This window comes from Meleagris gallopavo, unplaced genomic scaffold (genome assembly GCF_905368555.1).
Source record: "Meleagris gallopavo unplaced genomic scaffold, MGAL_WU_HG_1.1 scaffold_11, whole genome shotgun sequence".
Classification (NCBI taxonomy): Eukaryota; Metazoa; Chordata; class Aves; order Galliformes; family Phasianidae; genus Meleagris; species Meleagris gallopavo.
In genome coordinates, this window is record NW_028147025.1 from 40,004 (window position 1) to 59,514 (window position 19,511).

Below are 19,511 nucleotides of genomic sequence, written 5' to 3' on the forward strand. Positions count from 1 at the left end.
AACCCATAGCGTCCCATAGAGCCCCATAGCGCCCCACAGCGCCCCATAGAACCCCATAGCGTCCCATAGAGCCCCATAGCGCCCCCCAGCGCCCATAGAGCCCCATACTCCCCCACAACACCCCATAGCGTCCCACAGCGCCCCACAGCGCCCCATAGAGCCCCATAGCGTCCCACAGACCCTCACACGCCCCACATAGCCCATGCTGCCCCACACCGCCCAACAGCACACCATAGAGCCCCACAGTGCCCAACGCCCCACAGCACCCCATAGCCCCCACCCATAGCACCCCATAGCGTCCCACAGCGCCCCATAGCGTCCCAATCGCCCACATGCCCCATAGTGCCCCATGCCGCCCCACAGACACCCCATAGCGTCCCACAGCGCCCCATAGCCCCACAGCCCCATAGCACCCAGCACCCCACCAGCGTCCCATAGCACCCCCATAGCCCCCCCACAGCACCCCATAGCGTCCCACAGCACCCCATAGCGCCCCATAGAGACCCCACAGCGCCCCATAGCGCTCCATACACCCCATAGCATCCCACATGACCCCATACAACCCCCAACACCCCATAGCACCCCATAGCACCTCCACATGACCCCATACCACCCCATAGCGGCCCCATAGCACCCCATAGCACCCACATGACCCCAAACCACCCCCATAACCCCAAGGACCCCATAGTGCCCCATAGCGCCCCATAGAACCCCACAGCACCCCACATGACCCCATAGCATCCCATACGACCCCATACCCCCAACACGCCCCATAACACCCCATAGCACCCCATAGCACCCCATACAGCCCCATAGCACCCCATAGCACCCCATACAACCCCATAGCACCCCACATGACCCCATAGCCCCCCATAGCACCCCATACAACCCCATAGCACCCCACATGACCCCATAGTGCCCCATACACCCACACAGCGCCCCATAACACCGCATACAACCCCATAGCACCCCATAACCCCATAACACCCCATACGACCCCATAGCACCCCACATGACCCCATAGCGCCCCATAGCGCCCCATACAACCCCAGAGCACCCCACATGACCCCATAGTGCCCCATAGCACCCCACAGCGCCCCATAACACCGCATACAACCCCATAGCACCCCACGTGACCCCATAACACCCAATAGCGCCCCATACAACCCCACAGCACCCCACATGACCCCATACCACCCCATACCGCCCCATATGGCCCCATAGCACCCCATACAGCCCCATAGCACACCCCATAGCGCCCCATACAACCCCATAGCACCCACATAACCTCATAACACCCCATACGACCCCACAGCACCCCACATGACCCCATAGTGCCCCATACAACCCCACAGCACCCCACATGGCCCCATACCACCCCATACCGCCCCATATGGCCCCATAGCACCCCATAGCACCCCATACAGCCCCATAGCACCCCATAGCACCCACATAACCTCATAACACCCCATACCACACCCCATAGCACCCCACATGACCCCATACCACCCCATACCACCCCATACAGCCCCATAGCACCCCATAGCACCCCATAGCGCCCCATACAACCCCACAGCACCCCACATGACCCCATACCACCCCATACCACCCCATACAGCCCCATAGCACCCCATAGCGCCCCATACAACCCCACAGCACCCCACATGACCCCATACCACCCCATACGGCCCCATAACACCCCACAGCACCCCTCATGACCCCATACCACCCCATACCACTCCATAACACCCCATAGCACCCCACATAACCCCATAACACCCCATACGACCCCATAGCACCCCACATGACCCCATAGCGCCCCATACAACCCCACAGCACCCCACATGACCCCATACCACCCCATACGGCCCCATAGCACCCCATAGCACCCCACATGACCCCAAACCACCCCACATGACCCCACAGGACCCCATAGTGCCCCATAGCGCCCCATAGCACCCCATAAAACCCCATACCACCCCACATGACGCCATAGCACCCCATAGTGCCCCATAGCGCCCCATAGCACCCCATAACACCCCATACCACCCCACATGACGCCATAGCACCCCATAGTGCCCCAAAACACCCTATACAACCCCATAGCACCCACGTGACCCCATAGTGCCCCATAGCACCCCATAGCGTCCCATAGCGCCCCATAAAACCCCACAGCACCCCACATGACCCAAAACCACACCACATGACCCCACAGGACCCCATAGTGCCCCATAGCGCCCCATACGACCTCATACCACCCCACATGACCCCATAGCACCCCATAGCGCCCCATAGTGCCCCATAGCACCCCATACAACCCCATAGCACCCACATGACCCCAAACCACCCCAAACTATCCCACATGACCCCATAGCGCCCCATAACGCCCCATACAACCCCACAGCACCCCACATGACCCCATAGTGCCCCATAGCGCCCCATAACACCCCATACAACCCCACAGCACCCCACATGACCCCATAGCGCCTCATATGACCCCATACCACCCCACATGACCCCATAGTGCCCCATAGCACCCCATAGCACCCCACATGACCCCATAGCGCCCCATACAACCCCACAGCACCCCACATGACCCCATAGCGCCTCATATGACCCCATACCACCCCACATGACCCCATAGTGCCCCATAGCACCCCATAGCACCCCACATGACCCCATAGCGCCCCATACAACCCCACAGCACCCCACATGACCCCATAGCGCCCCATACAACCCCACAGCACCCCATATGACCCCATAGCGCCTCATATGACCCCATACCACCCCACATGACCCCATAGTGCCCCATAGCACCCCACAGCACCCCACATGACCCCAAACCACCCCACACGACCCCCCAGGACCCCCCAAGCCCCCCTACCCAGCTCGATGCAGGTGATGCCCAGCGCCCAGACGTCGGCCCTGCCGTCGTAACGGCCCTCATCCATCGCCAGGATCACCTCCGGGGCCATCCTGCAGGGGGCGCCGTGGAGTCACTATGGGGGCAGCTATGGGGGGGCTACGGGGGGCCTATGGGGCCATCCTGCAGGGGGCGCCGTGCAGTCACTATGGGGTCACTATGAGGGGCTATAGGGGTTATGGGACCATCCTGCAGGGGGCGCCGTGCAGTCACTATGGGGTCACTATAGGGGGCTATGGGGGGCCTATGGGGCCATCCTGCAGGGGGCGCTGTGTAGTCACTATGGGGGCAGCTATGGGGGGGCTATGGGGGTTATAGGGCCATCCTGCAGAGGGCGCCATGGAGTCATTATGGAGTCAGCTAATGGGAACTATGGGGTCATCCTGCAGGGGGCGCCGTGCAGTCACTATGGGGGCAGCTATGGGGGGGCTATGGGGGTTATGGGCCATCCTGCAGGGGGAGCCGTGGGGTCACTATGGGGTCAGCTATGGGGGGCTATGGGGCCATCCTGTAGGAGGCGCCATGCAGTCACTACGGGGTCAGCTATGGGGGGCTATGGGGCCATCCTGCAGGGGGAGCCGTGGGTCACTATGGGGTCAGCTATGGGAGGCTATGAGGGGTTATGGGGCCATCCTGCAGGGGGAGCCGTGGAGTCACTATGGGGGCAGCTATGGGGGGGCTATGGGGGCCTATGGGGCCATCCTGCAGGGGGCGCCGTGGGTCACTATGGGGGCAGCTATGGGGGCTACGGGCCATCCTGTAGGAGGCGCCGTGCAGTCACCACGGGGTCAGCTATGGGGGGCTATGAGGGTTATGGGGCCATCCTGCAGGGGAGCCGTGGGGTCACTATGGGGTCAGCTATAGGGGACTATGGGGCCATCCTGTAGGGGCGCCATGCAGTCACTACGGAGTCAGCTATGGGAGGCTATGAGGGGTTATGGGGCCATCCTGCAGGGGTGCTGTGCAGTCACTGTGGGGGCAGTTATGCGGGGCTATGGGGGTTATGGGCCATCCTGCAGGGGGCGCCGTAGGATCACTATGGGGTCACTATGGGGGGCTATGGGGGGACTATGGGGCCATCCTGCAGGGGGCGCCGTGGAGTCACTATGGGGCAGCTAGGGGGGCTATGGGGGGTTGTGGGACCATCCTGCAGGGGGCGCCGTGGAGTCACTATGGGGGCAGCTATGGACGGCTATGGGGGGTTATGGGACCATCCTGCAGGGGGCGCCATGGAGTCACTATGGGGCAGCTATGGGGGGCTATAGGGGTTATGGGGCCATCCTGCAGGGGCGCCGTAGGATCACTATGGGGTCACTATGGGGACTATGGGGGGACTATGGGGCCATCCTGCAGGGGGCGCCGTGGAGTCACTATGGGGGCAGCTATGGGGGGCTATAGGGTTATGGGCCATCCTGCAGGGGCGCCGTAGGATCACTATGGGGTCACTATGGGGGGCTATGGAGGGCCTATGGGGCCATCCTGCAGGGGGCGCCATGGGGTCACTATGGGGTCTTATGTGGTCTTATGAGTGGTTATGGGGTGCTATGGGGCAGATCTATGGGGCAGAGCAGATCTATGGGGCAGGACAGATCTATGGGGCAGATCTATGGGGCAGCCCCACATCCCCGTACCAGTATGGGGTCCCCACGAAGCTGCAGGCCGTGCTGCTGTGGGACAGGGCTGTGCTATGGGGCAGGGCTGTGCTATAGGGCAGATCTATGGGGCAGGACACATCTATGGGGCAGATCTATGGGGCAGCCCCACACCCCCGTACCAGTACGGGGTCCCCACGAAGCTGCAGGCCGTGCTGCTGTGGGACAGGGCTGTGCTATGGGGCAGGGCTGTGCTATAAGGCACATCTATGGGGCAGGACACATCTATGGGGCAGGGCAGATCTATGGGGCAGCCCCACACCCCCGTACCAGTATGGGGTCCCCACGAAGCTGCAGGCCGTGCTGCTGTGGGGCAGGGCTGTGCGATGGGGCACATCTATAGTGCTAAGCAGCCCTATAGGGCAGATCTATGGGGCAGGGCAGATCTATGGGCAGCCCCACAGCTCCATACCAGTAGGGGGTCCCCACGAAGCTGCAGGCCGTGCTGCTGTGGGACAGGGCTGTGCTATAGGGCACATCTATGGGGCAGGGCAGATCTATGGGGCAGGACAGATCTATGGGGCAGCCCCACACCCCCGTACCAGTACGGGGTCCCCACGAAGCTGCAGGCCGTGCTGCTGTGGGACAGGGCTGTGCTATGGGGCACATCTATGGGGCAGGGCAGATCTATGGGGCAGGGCAGATCTATGGGGCAGGGCAGATCTATGGGGCAGCCCCACACCCCCGTACCAGTATGGGGTCCCCACGAAGCTGCAGGCCGTGCTGCTGTGGGACAGGGCTGTGCTATGGGGCAGGGCTGTGCTATAGGGCACATCTATGGGGCAGGGCAGATCTATGGGGCAGGGCAGATCTATGGGGCAGCCCCACACCCCCGTACCAGTATGGGGTCCCCACGAAGCTGCAGGCCGTGCTGCTGTGGGACAGGGCTGTGCTATGGGGCACATCTATAGTGCTAAGCAGCCCTATAGGGCAGATCTATGGGGCAGGGCAGATCTATGGGGCAGGGCAGATCTATGGGGCAGCCCCACAGCTCCATACCAGTACGGGGTCCCCACGAAGCTGCAGGCCGTGCTGCTGTGGGACAGGGCTGTGCTATGGGGCAGGACTGTGCTATAGGGCACATCTATGGGGCAGGACACATCTATGGGGCAGATCTATGGGCAGGGCAGATCTATGGGGCAGCCCCACACCCCCGTACCAGTACGGGGTCCCCACGAAGCTGCAGGCCGTGCTGCTGTGGGACAGGGCTGTGCTATGGGGCAGGGCTGTGCTATAGGGCACATCTATGGGGCAGGGCAGATCTATGGGGCAGGGCAGATCTATGGGGCAGCCCCACACCCCCGTACCAGTACGGGGTCCCCACGAAGCTGCAGGCTGTGCTGCTGTGGGACAGGGCTGTGCTATAGGGCACATGTATGGGGCAGGGCAGATCTATGGGGCAGGGCAGATCTATGGGGCAGGACAGACCTATGGGGCAGATCTATGGGGCAGGGGACATCTATGGGGCAGCCCCACATCCCCGTACCAGTATGGGGTCCCCACGAAGCTGCAGGCCGTGCTGCTGTGGGACAGGGCTGTGCTATGGGGCACATCTATGGGGCAGGGCTGTGCTATGGGGCACATCTATGGGGCAGGGCAGATCTATGGGGAAGATCTATGGGGCAGGGCAGATCTATGGGGCAGCCCCACACCCCCGTACCAGTATGGGGTCCCCACGAAGCTGCAGGCCGTGCTGCTGTGGGACAGGGCTGTGCTATGGGGCACATCTATGGGGCAGGGCAGATCTATGGGGCAGATCTATGGGGCAGCCCCACACCCCCGTACCAGTACGGGGTCCCCACGAAGCTGCAGGCCGTGCTGCTGTGGGACAGGGCTGTGCTATGGGGCAGGGCTGTGCTATAGGGCAGATCTATGGGGCAGGGCAGATCTATGGGGCAGGGCAGATCTATGGGGCAGGGCAGATCTATGGGGCAGCCCCACAGCTCCATACCAGTAGGGGGTCCCCACGAAGCTGCAGGCCGTGCAGCTGTGGGACAGGGCTGTGCTATAAGGCACATCTATGGGGCAGGACACATCTATGGGGCAGATCTATGGGGCAGGGCAGATCTATGGGGCAGCCCCACAGCTCCATACCAGTAGGGGGTCCCCACGAAGCTGCAGGCCGTGCTGCTGTGGGCCGCAGAGCCGAAGTCGCTGAGTTTGACGCGGCCCCGCGGTGACAGCAGGACGTTGGCGGCCTTCACGTCTCTGTGGGGCAGAAATGGGGAAGGTTGTGGGGCCGGGGGCGGCTTCTGGGCTGGGGGGCAGCGATATGGGGTGGGGGGGGAGCTTATGGGGTCAGGGGCAGGATATGGGGTGGGGATGTGGGGTGGGGGCAGCTTATGGGTCAGGGGCAGGATATGGGGTGGGGATGTGGGGTGGGGGGCAGCTTATGGGGTCAGGGGCAGGATATGGGGTGGGGATGTGGGGTGGGGAGCTTATGGGGTGGGGATGTGGGGTGGGGGGCAGCTTATGGGGTCAGGGGCAGGATATGGGGTGGGGATGTGGGCTGGGGGCAGCGATATGGGATGGGGAGCAGCTTATGGGGTGGGGGGCAGCTTATGGGGTGGGGGAGGAGATTATGGGGTGGGGATGTGTGGGAGGGAGCTTATGGGGTGGGGAGCAGCTTATGGGGTGGGGGAGGAAATTATGGGGTGGGGGCAGTTTATGGAGTCGGGGCAGGATATGGGGTGGGATGTGGGGTGGGGGCAGCTTATGGGGTCAGGGGCAGCTTATGGGGTGGGGATGTGTGGGGGGCAGCTTATGGGGTAGGGATGTGGGGTGGGGGCAGCTTATGGGGTGGGGGAGGAGATTATGGGGTGGGGATGCGTGTGGGGTGGAACTTATGGGGTGGGGGGCAGCTTATGGGGTCAGGATATGGGGTGGGGAGCAGTTTATGGGGTGGGGATGTAGGGTGAGGTTATGGGCAGTAATGGGATGTGGGAGCAGCTATGGGGCAGGTTATGAGGCAAGTTATGGGGCAGCTATAGGGCAGGTTATGGGGCAAATATACGGCAGTCGTGGGTCCCTATGAAGCAGCTATGGGGCAGCTATGGGGCAGGTTATGGGGCAGCTGTGGGGCAGTTATGGGGTCTCTATGGGGCAGCTATGGGGCAGCTATGGGGCAGCTATGGGGCAGCTATGGGGTCTCTATGGGGCAGCTATGGGGCAAGTTATGGGGCAGCTATGGGGCAGCTATGGGGTCTCTATGGGGCACCTATGGGGCAGCTACGGGGCAGGTTATGGGTCACAGTAGGACAGCTAGGAGTAGTTATAAGGCAGCTGTGGGGCAACTATGGGGCAGCAGTGGGGCAGCAGTGGGGCAGTTATGGGGTCTCTATGGGGCAGCATGGGGCAGCAGTGGGCAGCACTGAGGTCTCTATGGGGCAGCAGTGGGGCAGCAGTGGGGTCTCTATGGGGCAGCAGTGGGGCAGCAGTGGGGCAGTTATGGGGTCTCTATGGGCAGCAGTGGGCAGTTCTGGGGTCTCTATGGGGCAGCAGTGGGGCAGTTATGGGGTCTCTATGGGGCAGCAGTGGGGCAGCAGTGGGGCAGTTCTGGGGTCTCTATGGGGCAGCAGTGGGGCAGTTATGGGGTCTCTATGGGGCAGCAGTGGGGCAACAGTGGGGCAGCAGTGGGGTCTCTATGGGGCAGCTGTGGGGCAGTTATGGGGTCTCTATGGGCAGCTGTGGGGCAGTTATGGGTCTCTATGGGGCAGCAGTGGGGTCTCTATGGGCAGCATGGGGCAGCATGGGGCAGTTATGGGGTCTCTATGGGGCAGCAGTGGGGCAGCAGTGGGGTCTCTATGGGGCAGCAGTGGGGCAGTTATGGGGTCTCTATGGGGCAGCAGTGGGGCAGTTATGGGGTCTCTATGGGGCAGCAGTGGGGCAGTTATGGGGTCTCTATGGGGCAGCAGTGGGCGCAGTGGGGTCTCTATGGGGCGCATGGGGCAGTTATGGGGTCCTCTATGGGGCGCAGTGGGGCAGTTATGGGTCTCTAGGGCGCAGTGGGCAGTTATGGGGTCTCTATGGGCAGCAGTGGGGCAGCAGTGGGGCAGACCTGTGTATGACGTGGATGCGGTGCAGGTAGGCCAGGCCCTGCAGGGCTCCGTGAACGATGGCGGCCACCTCCAGCTCCGACAGCGCGGGGTGCTGGGCTGCAACACAGCGACCCATAGGGACCCATAGAGACCCATAGAGACCCATAGCGACCCATAGAGACGAGACCCATAGAGACCCATAGCGACCCATAGAGACCCATAGAGACCCATAGAGACCCATAGCGACCCATAGCGACCCATAGAGACGAGACCCATAGAGACCCATAGCGACCCATAGAGACCCATAGCGACCCATAGCGACCCACAGAGACCCATAGAGACCCACAGAGACCCATAGAGACCCATAGGGACCCATAGAGACCCATAGGGACCCATAGAGACCCATAGAGACCCATAGCGACCCATAGAGACGAGACCCATAGAGACCCATAGCGACCCATAGAGACCCATAGAGACCCATAGAGACCCATAGCGACCCATAGCGACCCATAGAGACGAGACCCATAGAGACCCATAGCGACCCATAGAGACCCATAGCGACCCATAGCGACCCACAGAGACCCATAGAGACCCACAGAGACCCATAGAGACCCATAGGGACCCATAGAGACCCATAGGGACCCATAGAGACCCATAGAGACCCATAGCGACCCATAGAGACGAGACCCATAGAGACCCATAGCGACCCATAGAGACCCATAGAGACCGATAGAGACCCATAGCGACCCATAGCGACCCATAGAGACGAGACCCATAGAGACCCATAGCGACCCATAGAGACCCATAGCGACCCATAGCGACCCACAGAGACCCATAGAGACCCACAGAGACCCATAGAGACCCATAGAGACCCATAGAGACCCATAGCGACCCATAGCGACCCATAGAGACCCATAGCGACCCATAGAGACGAGACCCATAGAGACCCATAGCGACCCATAGAGACCCATAGAGACCCATAGAGACCCATAGCGACCCATAGCGACCCACAGAGACCCATAGCGACCCATAGCGACCCACAGAGACCCATAGAGACCCATAGCGACCCACAGAGACCCATAGAGACCTATAGCGACCCACAGAGACCCATAGAGACCCATAGCGACCCATAGGGACCCATAGAAACCTATAGCGACCCATAGCGACCCATAGAGACCCATAGAGACCCATAGGGACCCATAGCGACCCACAGCGACCCACAGAGACCCACAGAGACCCATAGAGACCCATAGCGACCCATAGAGACCCATAGAGACCCATAGCGACCCATAGCGACCCATAGAGACCCATAGAGACCCATAGCGACCCATAGCGACCCATAGAGACCCATAGAGACCCATAGCGACCCACAGAGACCCAGAGAGACCCATAGCGACCCACAGCGACCCATAGAGACCCATAGAGACCCATAGCGACCCATAGCGACCCATAGAGACCCATAGCGACCCATAGCGACCCACAGAGACCCATAGAGACCCATAGCGACCCACAGAGACCCATAGAGACCTATAGCGACCCACAGAGACCCATAGAGACCCATAGGGACCCATAGGGACCCATAGAAACCTATAGCGACCCATAGCGACCCATAGAGACCCATAGAGACCCATAGGGACCCATAGGGACCCACAGCGACCCACAGAGACCCATAGAGACCCATAGCGACCCATAGCGACCCATAGAGACCCATAGAGACCCATAGCGACCCACAGCGACCCATAGAGACCCATAGAGACCCATAGCGACCCACAGCGACCCACAGCGACCCACAGGGAGACATAGGGACACATAGAGACCCCATAGAGACCCATAGAGACCCATAGGGACCCATAGAAACCCATAGGGACCCATAGGGACCCATAGAGACCCATAGGGACCCATAGAGACTCATAGGGACCCATAGCGACCCACAGCGACCCACAGCAACCCATAGCGACCCACAGCGACCCATAACTACCCACAGCGACCCACAGCAACCCCATAGAAACCCTTAGCGACCCACAGCCACCCATAGCGACCCATAGCGACCCACAGCGACCCATAGGGACCCATAGAGATCCATAGCAACCCACAGTGACCCATAGGGACCCCATACGAACCCATAGTGACCCACAGTGACCCATAGCGACCCATACGGACCCATAGAGACCCATAGGGACCCATAGCGACCCACAGCGACCCACAGAGACCCATAGTGACCCACAGCGACCCACAGCGACCCATAGGGACCCACAGCGACCCACAGCGACCCACAGCGACTCACAGCGACCCACAGCGACCCACAGCGACCCCATAGCGACCCACAGCGACCCCATAGCGACCCACAGCGACTCACAGCAACCCACAGCGACCCACAGCGACCCATAGCGACCCATAGAGACCCATAGCGACCCACAGTGACCCATAGCGACCCATAGGAACCAACAGAGCCCCATAGAGACCCACAGTGACCCACAGAGACCCATAGCGACCCACAGCGACCCACAGCAACCCATAGGAACCAACAGAGCCGCATAGAGACTCACGGTGACCCACAGAGACCCATAGCGACCCACAGGGACCCACAGGGACCCATAGGGACCCACAGCGACCCACAGCGACCCATAGGGACCCATAGGGACCAACAGAGCCCCATAGAGACCCCATAGGAACCCCATAGAGTTCCGTAAAGACTCATAGAGACCCATAGAGACCCATAGCGACCCATAATGACCCATAGAGACCCATAGAGACCCATAGGAACCCATAGAAGCCCATAAGGACCCACAGACACCCATAAAGACCCATAGAGACCCACTGTGCCCCACAGAGACCCACAGGACCGCCGGACTCACGCTGCAGCAGATCGGCGGCCGAACCCACACAGAACTCCATGGCGATCTGTGGGGAGATGTGGGGCCGCAGCTCTGCTTTGTGCCCCATAACCGCCCCACAACTCTGCCCCATAACTGCCCCCTACCACCCCATACCCTCCATATCTCCCCACATCCCCCCCAGCACCCCATATCTCCCCATACCTCCTGCCACCCCATATCACCCCATATCCCCCCTCCCACCCCATATCTGCCTCCTTCCACCCCATATCCCCCCCATATCCACCCCACATCCCCTCATAACCACCCCTTATCCCCCCATATCCCCCCATGACCCCCCACATCCCCCCATAACCACCCCATATCCCCCCATATCCCCCCCAAATGCCCCCTTCCAACCCCTACCCCCCCATACCCTTCTCCCACCCCCTATCCCCCCATATTCCCCCCTCCCACCCCATATCCCCCCATACCCCCCCCTCCCACCCCATATCCCCTCATATACCCCCCCCACCCCATATCCTCCTCCCACCCCATATCCCCCCCCTCCCACCCCCTATCCCCCCCATATCCCCCCCCTCCCACCCTCTATCCCCCCATATCCCCCCCCTCCCACCGCATATCGCCCCATATCCCCCCTCCCACCCCATATCGCCCCATACCCCCCCCTCCCACCCCCTATACCCCCCCATATCCCCCCCATACCCCCCCCTCCCACCCCATATCCCCCCCCATATCCCCCTCCTCCCATCCCATATCCTCCTCCCACCCCATATCCCCCCATATTTCCCCCTCCCACCCCCTATCCCCTCCCTCCCACCCCATATCCCCCCATACCCCCCCCATCCCCCCCTCCCACCCCATATCCCCCCATATTTCCCCCTCCCACCCCCTATCCCCTCCCTCCCACCCCATACCCCCCCCTCCCACCCCCTATCCCCCCCATATTCCCCCTCCCACCCCATATCCCCCCCACACACACCCCCCCCCCACCCCCTATCCCCCCCATATCCCCCCCCTATCCCCCCCATATCCCCCCTCCCACCCCATATCCCCCCCTCCCACCCCCTATCCCCCCCATATTCCCCCCTCCCACCCCATATCCCCCCCACACACCCCCCCCCCACCCCCTATCCCCCCCATATCCCCCCCATATCCCCCCCATATCCCCCCTCCCACCCCCTATAACCCCCCCCTCCCACCCCCTATACCCCCCCATATCCCCCCCCTATCCCCCCCATAACCCCTCCCTCCCACCCCCTATCCCCCCATATACCCCCTCCCACCCCATATCCCCCCATATTTCCCCCTCCCCCCCATCCCCTCCCTCCCACCCCCTATACCCCCCCATCCCCCCCCATCCCTCCCATACCCCCCCTCCCACCCCATACCCCCCCCTCCCACCCCATATCCCTCCCTTCCCACCCCCTCTTCCCACCCCATATCCCCCCCCTATCCCCCCCATATCCCCCCCCCTCCCACCGCACAGCCCCGCCCCCCGTCTCACCCAGACGCAGTGCCCCCTCAGAAAGGCCCCCCTGCCCCTCACGGTGTGGGGGTGCCTCAGTCTCTGCAGCAGCCGCACCTCCCTCACGATGTCGCGCCACTTCTGGGGGGGGGGCGGGACGACAGTGGGACCCCAAACGCGACCCCGGGACCCCAAGTGGGGCCCACGCATCCCCCAATAACCCCCACTACTTACACAACCTCCCCAGTACCCCCCCACACCCACACATCCCCCAAATCCCCCCCACGTCCCCCACATCCCCCCCACATCCCCCATATCCCCCCCACATCCCCCCCACATCCCCTATATCTCCATATCCCCCATCTCCATATCCCCCAAATGCCCCCCACATCCCCCACATCCCCCCCACATCCCCCATATCTCCATATCCCCCAAATCCCCCCCACATCCCCCCCATATCCCCTCCCACTTCCCCCACATATCCCCCATATCCCTCCCACATCCCCCCCCACATCCCCCATATCCCCCAAATCCCCCCCCACATCCCCCTATTCCCCATATCCCCCCCCACATCCTCACCATATCCCTGCCCCCGTACCCCCCCGTATCCCCCCCATCCCCCCCACATCCCCCCCACATCCCCCAAATCCCCCCCATATCCCCACATCCCCCCCACATCCCCCTATCCCCCACATCCCCCATATCTGTATATCCTCTCCATATCCCCCCATATCCCCCCCACACTCCCTCCATCCCCCCCTTTCCCCCCCCATAACCCCCCATATCCCCCCCATAACCAACCCCCCACACCCCCTCCATCCCCCCATTTCCCCCCCATAACCCCCCCACACTCCATCCCCCCATAACCCCCCCACAACCCCCCATCCCCCCCCATAACCCCCCCACACCAATATCCCCCCATAACCCCCCCCCCCCCTTCCATCCCCCCATATCCCCCCCATAACCCCCCAAATCCCCCCATTCCCCCATATCCCCCCCATAACCCCCCCACACCCCCTCCATCCCCCCATTTCCCCCCCATAGCCCCCCATATCCGCCCCATAACCCCCCCCACCCCCAATATCCCCCCATTTCCCCCCCATAACCCCCCCCACACCCCCTCCATCCCATTTCCCCCCCCATAACCCCCCATATCCGCCCCATAACCCCCCCACACCCCCAATATCCCCCATAACCCCCCCCACCCCCTCCATCCCCCCATTTCCCCCCCATAACCCCCCATATCCGCCCCATAACCCCCCCACACCCCCCATATCCCCCCATAACCCCCCCCCACCCCCTCCATCCCCCCATTTCCCCCCCATAACCCCCCATATCCGCCCCATAACCCCCCCACACCCCCAATATCCCCCCATAACCCCCCCCCACCCCCTCCATCCCCCCATTTCCCCCCCATAACCCCCCATATCCGCCCCATAACCCCCCCACACCCCCAATATCCCCCCATAACCCCCCCCACACCCCCTCCATCCCCCCATTTCCCCCCCCATAACCCCCCACATCCGCCCCATAACCCCCCCACACCCCCAATATCCCCCATAACCCCCCCCACCCCCTCCATCCCCCCATTTCCCCCCCCATATCCCCCCATATCCGCCCCATAACCCCCCCACACCCCCAATATCCCCCCATAACCCCCCCCACCCCCTCCATCCCCCCATTTCCCCCCCCACAACCCCTTACATCCCCCCCCATAACCCCCCACACCCCCAATATCCCCCCCATAACCCCCCCCACCCCCAATATCCCCCCATTTCCCCCCCATAACCCCCCCACACCCCCTCCATCCCATTTCCCCCCCCATAGCCCCCCATATCCGCCCCATAACCCCCCCACACCCCCAATATCCCCCCATAACCCCCCCCACCCCCTCCATCCCCCCATTTCCCCCCCCATAGCCCCCCATATCCGCCCCATAACCCCCCCACACCCCCCAATATCCCCCCATAGCCCCCCCACACCCCCTCCATCCCCCCATTTCCCCCCCCACAACCCCTTACATCCCCCCCCATAACCCCCCATACCCCCAATATCCCCCCATAGCCCCCCCACACCCCCTCCATCCCATTTCCCCCCCCATAGCCCCCCATATCCGCCCCATAACCCCCCCACACCCCCATATCCGCCCCATAACCCCCCCCACCCCCTCCATCCCCCAATATCCCCCCCCACATCCCCCCCCCCCCACACCTCGTTGCTGTGCTTTCCCCCGTAGAACATCTTCTTGACGGCCACCACCTCATTGGTCCGCGTGTCCCGGGCCTGCGCACACGCGTGTGACACGTGAGAGCACGCGTGTGACACGGGAGGGGCACGCGTGTGACACGTGAGAGCACACGTCTGACACGGGAGAGCACGCGTGTGACACGGGAGAGCACGCGTGTGACACGGAGGGGCACGCGTGGGACACGGGAGGGGCACGCGTGGGACACGGGAGAGCACGCGTGGGACACGGGAGGGGCACGCGTGGGACACGGGAGAGCACGCGTGGGACACGGGAGAGCACGCGTGTGACACGGGAGGGGCACGCGTGTGACACGGGAGGGGCACGCGTGGGACACGGGAGAGCACGCGTGGGACACGGGAGAGCACGCGTGTGACACGGGAGGGGCACGCGGAGACACAGAGGAGCGCGTGAGTGGCGTACAGGGACACGTAAGCGACATGTGATGACATACAAGGGCACGGAAAAGGCGCGCAACGACACGTAAGCGCACATAAATAACACGCGACGGCATGCAGGCGCGCAGGAAGGACACGCAGCGACATGTCAGCACACACAAATGGCACGTGGTGGCAAATAGGGACACGTGAAGGACATACAAAGACGTGAAGCAACAAGTGAAATATGATGACATGTAGAAACATGTAAAGAGCACACAATGACATGTGGGCACACGTGAGTGACATACGATGCAAAATAGATACGTGTGAAGGATGTACAATGACATGTGGGCACACGTGAGCGACATACGATGCAAAACAGACACGTGAAGGACATACAATGACATGAGAGCACACGTGAGCGACGTACGATGCAAAACAGAGACATGTGGAGAACATACAATGACACGTGGGCACATGTGAGTGACATACAATGCAAAACAAACACACGTGAAGGACATACAATAACACGTAGGCACACCTGAATGACATACAACACAAAGCAGACACGTGAAGTACACACAAAGACACGTGGGCACACGTGAGTGACATACAATACAAAACTGACACACGTGAAGGACATACAATGACATGTGGGCACACGTGAGGGACATACAATGCGAAATAGACACAGGTGAAGGACATACAATGACATACGGGCACACGTGAGTGACATACGATGCAAAACAGACACATGAAGGACATACAGTGACATGAGGGCACACGAGTGACATACGATGCAAAACAAACACATGCAGGGAACATACAATAACACGTGGGCACATGTAAGTGACATACAATGCAAAACAAACACACGTGAAGGACATACAATGATAAGTGAGCATACATGAGTGACATACAAAACAAAACATACATTTGAACGACATACAATGATATGCGGGCACACGTGAAAGACATACGATGCAAAACAGACACATGTGAAGGACATACAATGACACGTGGGCACACGTAAGTGACATACAATGCAAAATAGACACACGTGAAGGACACACAAAGACACATGGGCGCACATGAGTGACATACAATGCAAAATAGACACACGTGAAGGACATACAATGACACGTAGGCACGCTTGAGTGACATACAACGCAAAGCAGACATGTGAAGGACACACAATGACACGTCGGCACACGTGAGTAACATACAAAGCAAAATAAATACATATGAAGCACATACAATGACACGTGGGCACACATGAGTGACATACAATGCAAAATAGACACACGTGAAGGACATACAAAGACACGTGGGCACACGTGAGTGACATACAATGCAAAACAGACACGTGTGAAGGATGTACAATGACGTGGGCACACGTGAGTGACATACAATACAAAACTGACACACGTGAAGGACATCCAATGACATGTGGGCACACGTGAGCGACATACGATGCAAAATAGATACGTGTGAAGGATGTACAATGACATGTGGGCACACGTGAGCGACATACGATGCAAAACAGACACGTGAAGGACATACAGTAACATGAGGGCACACGTGAGCGACGTACGATGCAAAACAGAGACATGTGGAGAACATACAATGACATGTGGGCACATGTGAATGACATACAATGCAAAACAAACACACGTGAAGGACATACAATGACACGTAGGCACACCTGAATGACATACAACACAAAGTAGACACGTGAACGACACACAAAGACACGTGGGCACATGTGAGTGACATACAATACAAAACTGACACACGTGAAGGACATACAATGACATGTGGGCACACGTGAGGGACATACAATGCAAAACAGACGCACATGAAGGACACACAATGACACGTGGGCACACGTGAGGGACATACAATGCAAAATAGACACAGCTGAATGACATACAATGACATGCGGCACACGTGAGTGACATACAATGCAAAATAGACACAGGTGAAGGACATACAAAGACACTGTGGTACACGTGAGTGACATACAATGCAAAACAGACACATGTGAAGGACATACAATGACACGTGGGCACATGTGAGGAATATACGATGGCACGCAGACACACGTAAAGAACACACAATGACATGACAATACAACTAATGTGCAATAACATGTAGGGACATGCGACATGCAATAACACGTAATGACACGTGAGTGACATATAACGATACATAAGAACACATACATGACATACAGTAACACATGGAAACATACAGACAGCGTACAACAGCGTACAGTGACACGGAAAGAACACACAACAACACACAAGAACACGTCAAGGACACACGATGAGACGTGGGGATGCTTAGAGGACACACAACGGCACACAAGGACACATGAAGGCCATGCAATGGCACGTGTGAACACAGGAATGGTGTGCAGTGGCGTGTAGGCAGACGTAAGGAACATACAACAGCCCACAAAGCCACATAACCAACATGTAACAGCACATGAAGGCACATAAATAACATACAATCACACGCAGAAACACAAAACGAACATACAACCGCACACAACGACACGTGAGTGACACGTGATGACACGTGACGACACGTGAGGGGCGTAAGATAGCACACAGAAACATAGAAGTGACATACAATGATACAAGAGAACACGTGAGCAACATACAATGACACATAGAGACACGGAAGTGACACGTAACGGCACGTGTGACCACAACGATGACATACAACAACCCGCGAAAACACAGAAGCAACGCACCAGTAACACGTGACAACATGGGTGACATCTGAATGATGTCTAGCGGCACGCACACGCATGACACACGTAACACGCGATAACACGCAACCAGCCCACAGCGACACACGATCTACACGCAACGACACATGAAAACACACGCAACAACACGCGTGACGGGCACGTGAGCGATACACGAGGATGCATAACGACACGGATGAGGACACGCGAGCACACGTATGAGGTCCCATGACGACCCGTGTCGGCACTCACACGGAACACGGCTCCAAAGCTGCCCCTGCCCACCTCCCGCAGGTCCTGGAAGCGCCGCGTTGGGTCCTCGGGGCTGAACAGCGCCGGGTCCTGCGGGGCGGGCATGGCCTGCCCGTACACATCCCATAACCACCCCATAGCCACCCCATAGCGACCCCATAACCACCCCATAGCCACCCTATAGCCAGCCCATAGCCACCCCATAGCCAGCCTATAGCCACCCCATAGCCACCCCATAGGGACTCCATAGGCCCTATAGCCACCCCATAACACCCCATAACCACCCCATAGGGACGCCATAGCCACCCCATAACCACCCCCATAGCCAGCCCATAGGGACCCCATAGCCACCCCATAGGGATCCCAACACCCCATAGCCACCCCATAGGACCCCATAGCACCCCATAAACACTCCATAACCACCCATAGCCAGCCCATAGGGCCCATAGAGACCCCATAACCACCCATACCACCCCATAAGGACCCCATAACCACCTCATAGCCACCCCATAGGGACCCATAAACACCCCATAGCCACCCCATAAGGACCCCATAAACACCCCATAACCACCTCATAGCCACCACATAGGGACTCCATAAACCACCCCATAACAGCCCATAGGGACCCCATAGAGGACCCCATAGCCACCCCATAGGGATCCCATAGGGACCCCATAACCACCCCATAGCCACCCCATAGCCAACCCATAGGCACCCCATAGGGATCCCATAACCAGCCCATAGCCACCCCATAAACACCCCATAACCACCTCATAGCCACCCCATAGCCACCCCATAACCACCCCATAGATAGGACCCCCATGCAGACCCCATAACCACCCATAGCCAGCCCATAACCACCCCAAAAGGACCCATAGCCAGCCTATAGCCAGCCCATAGGCACCCCATAGGGATCCCATAACCACCCATAGCACCCCCATAAAACCCCATAAACCACCCAT

General features: G+C 59.9%; 2 protein-coding genes across 3 annotated transcripts in view; both read right to left on the reverse strand.

The window, feature by feature from the left end:
• TAOK2 (TAO kinase 2) overlaps window positions 1-19,511 on the reverse strand; it is a 35,212-nt gene that overhangs the window by 14,463 nt on the left and 1,238 nt on the right. For both annotated transcript variants that reach the window (XM_085215242.1, XM_085215241.1), the window contains exons 2-8: window positions 18,550-18,657; window positions 15,126-15,197; window positions 12,954-13,055; window positions 11,468-11,513; window positions 8,633-8,729; window positions 6,670-6,783; window positions 2,885-2,976 (exon numbers count right to left, since the gene is read on the reverse strand). In XM_085215242.1, coding sequence (XP_085071368.1) covers window positions 2,885-2,976; window positions 6,670-6,783; window positions 8,633-8,729; window positions 11,468-11,513; window positions 12,954-13,055; window positions 15,126-15,197; window positions 18,550-18,654 — 628 coding nt within the window. In that variant the 5' untranslated portion in view covers window positions 18,655-18,657. The remainder of the gene's footprint in view (window positions 1-2,884; window positions 2,977-6,669; window positions 6,784-8,632; window positions 8,730-11,467; window positions 11,514-12,953; window positions 13,056-15,125; window positions 15,198-18,549; window positions 18,658-19,511) is intronic.
• LOC146541951 (uncharacterized) lies at window positions 8,735-11,461 on the reverse strand (the record flags this gene model as incomplete). The annotated part of the gene is made up of 1 exon (XM_085215249.1): window positions 8,735-11,461. A coding segment is annotated over exon 1 (2,676 nt), but the record flags the coding sequence as incomplete, so codon positions are not given.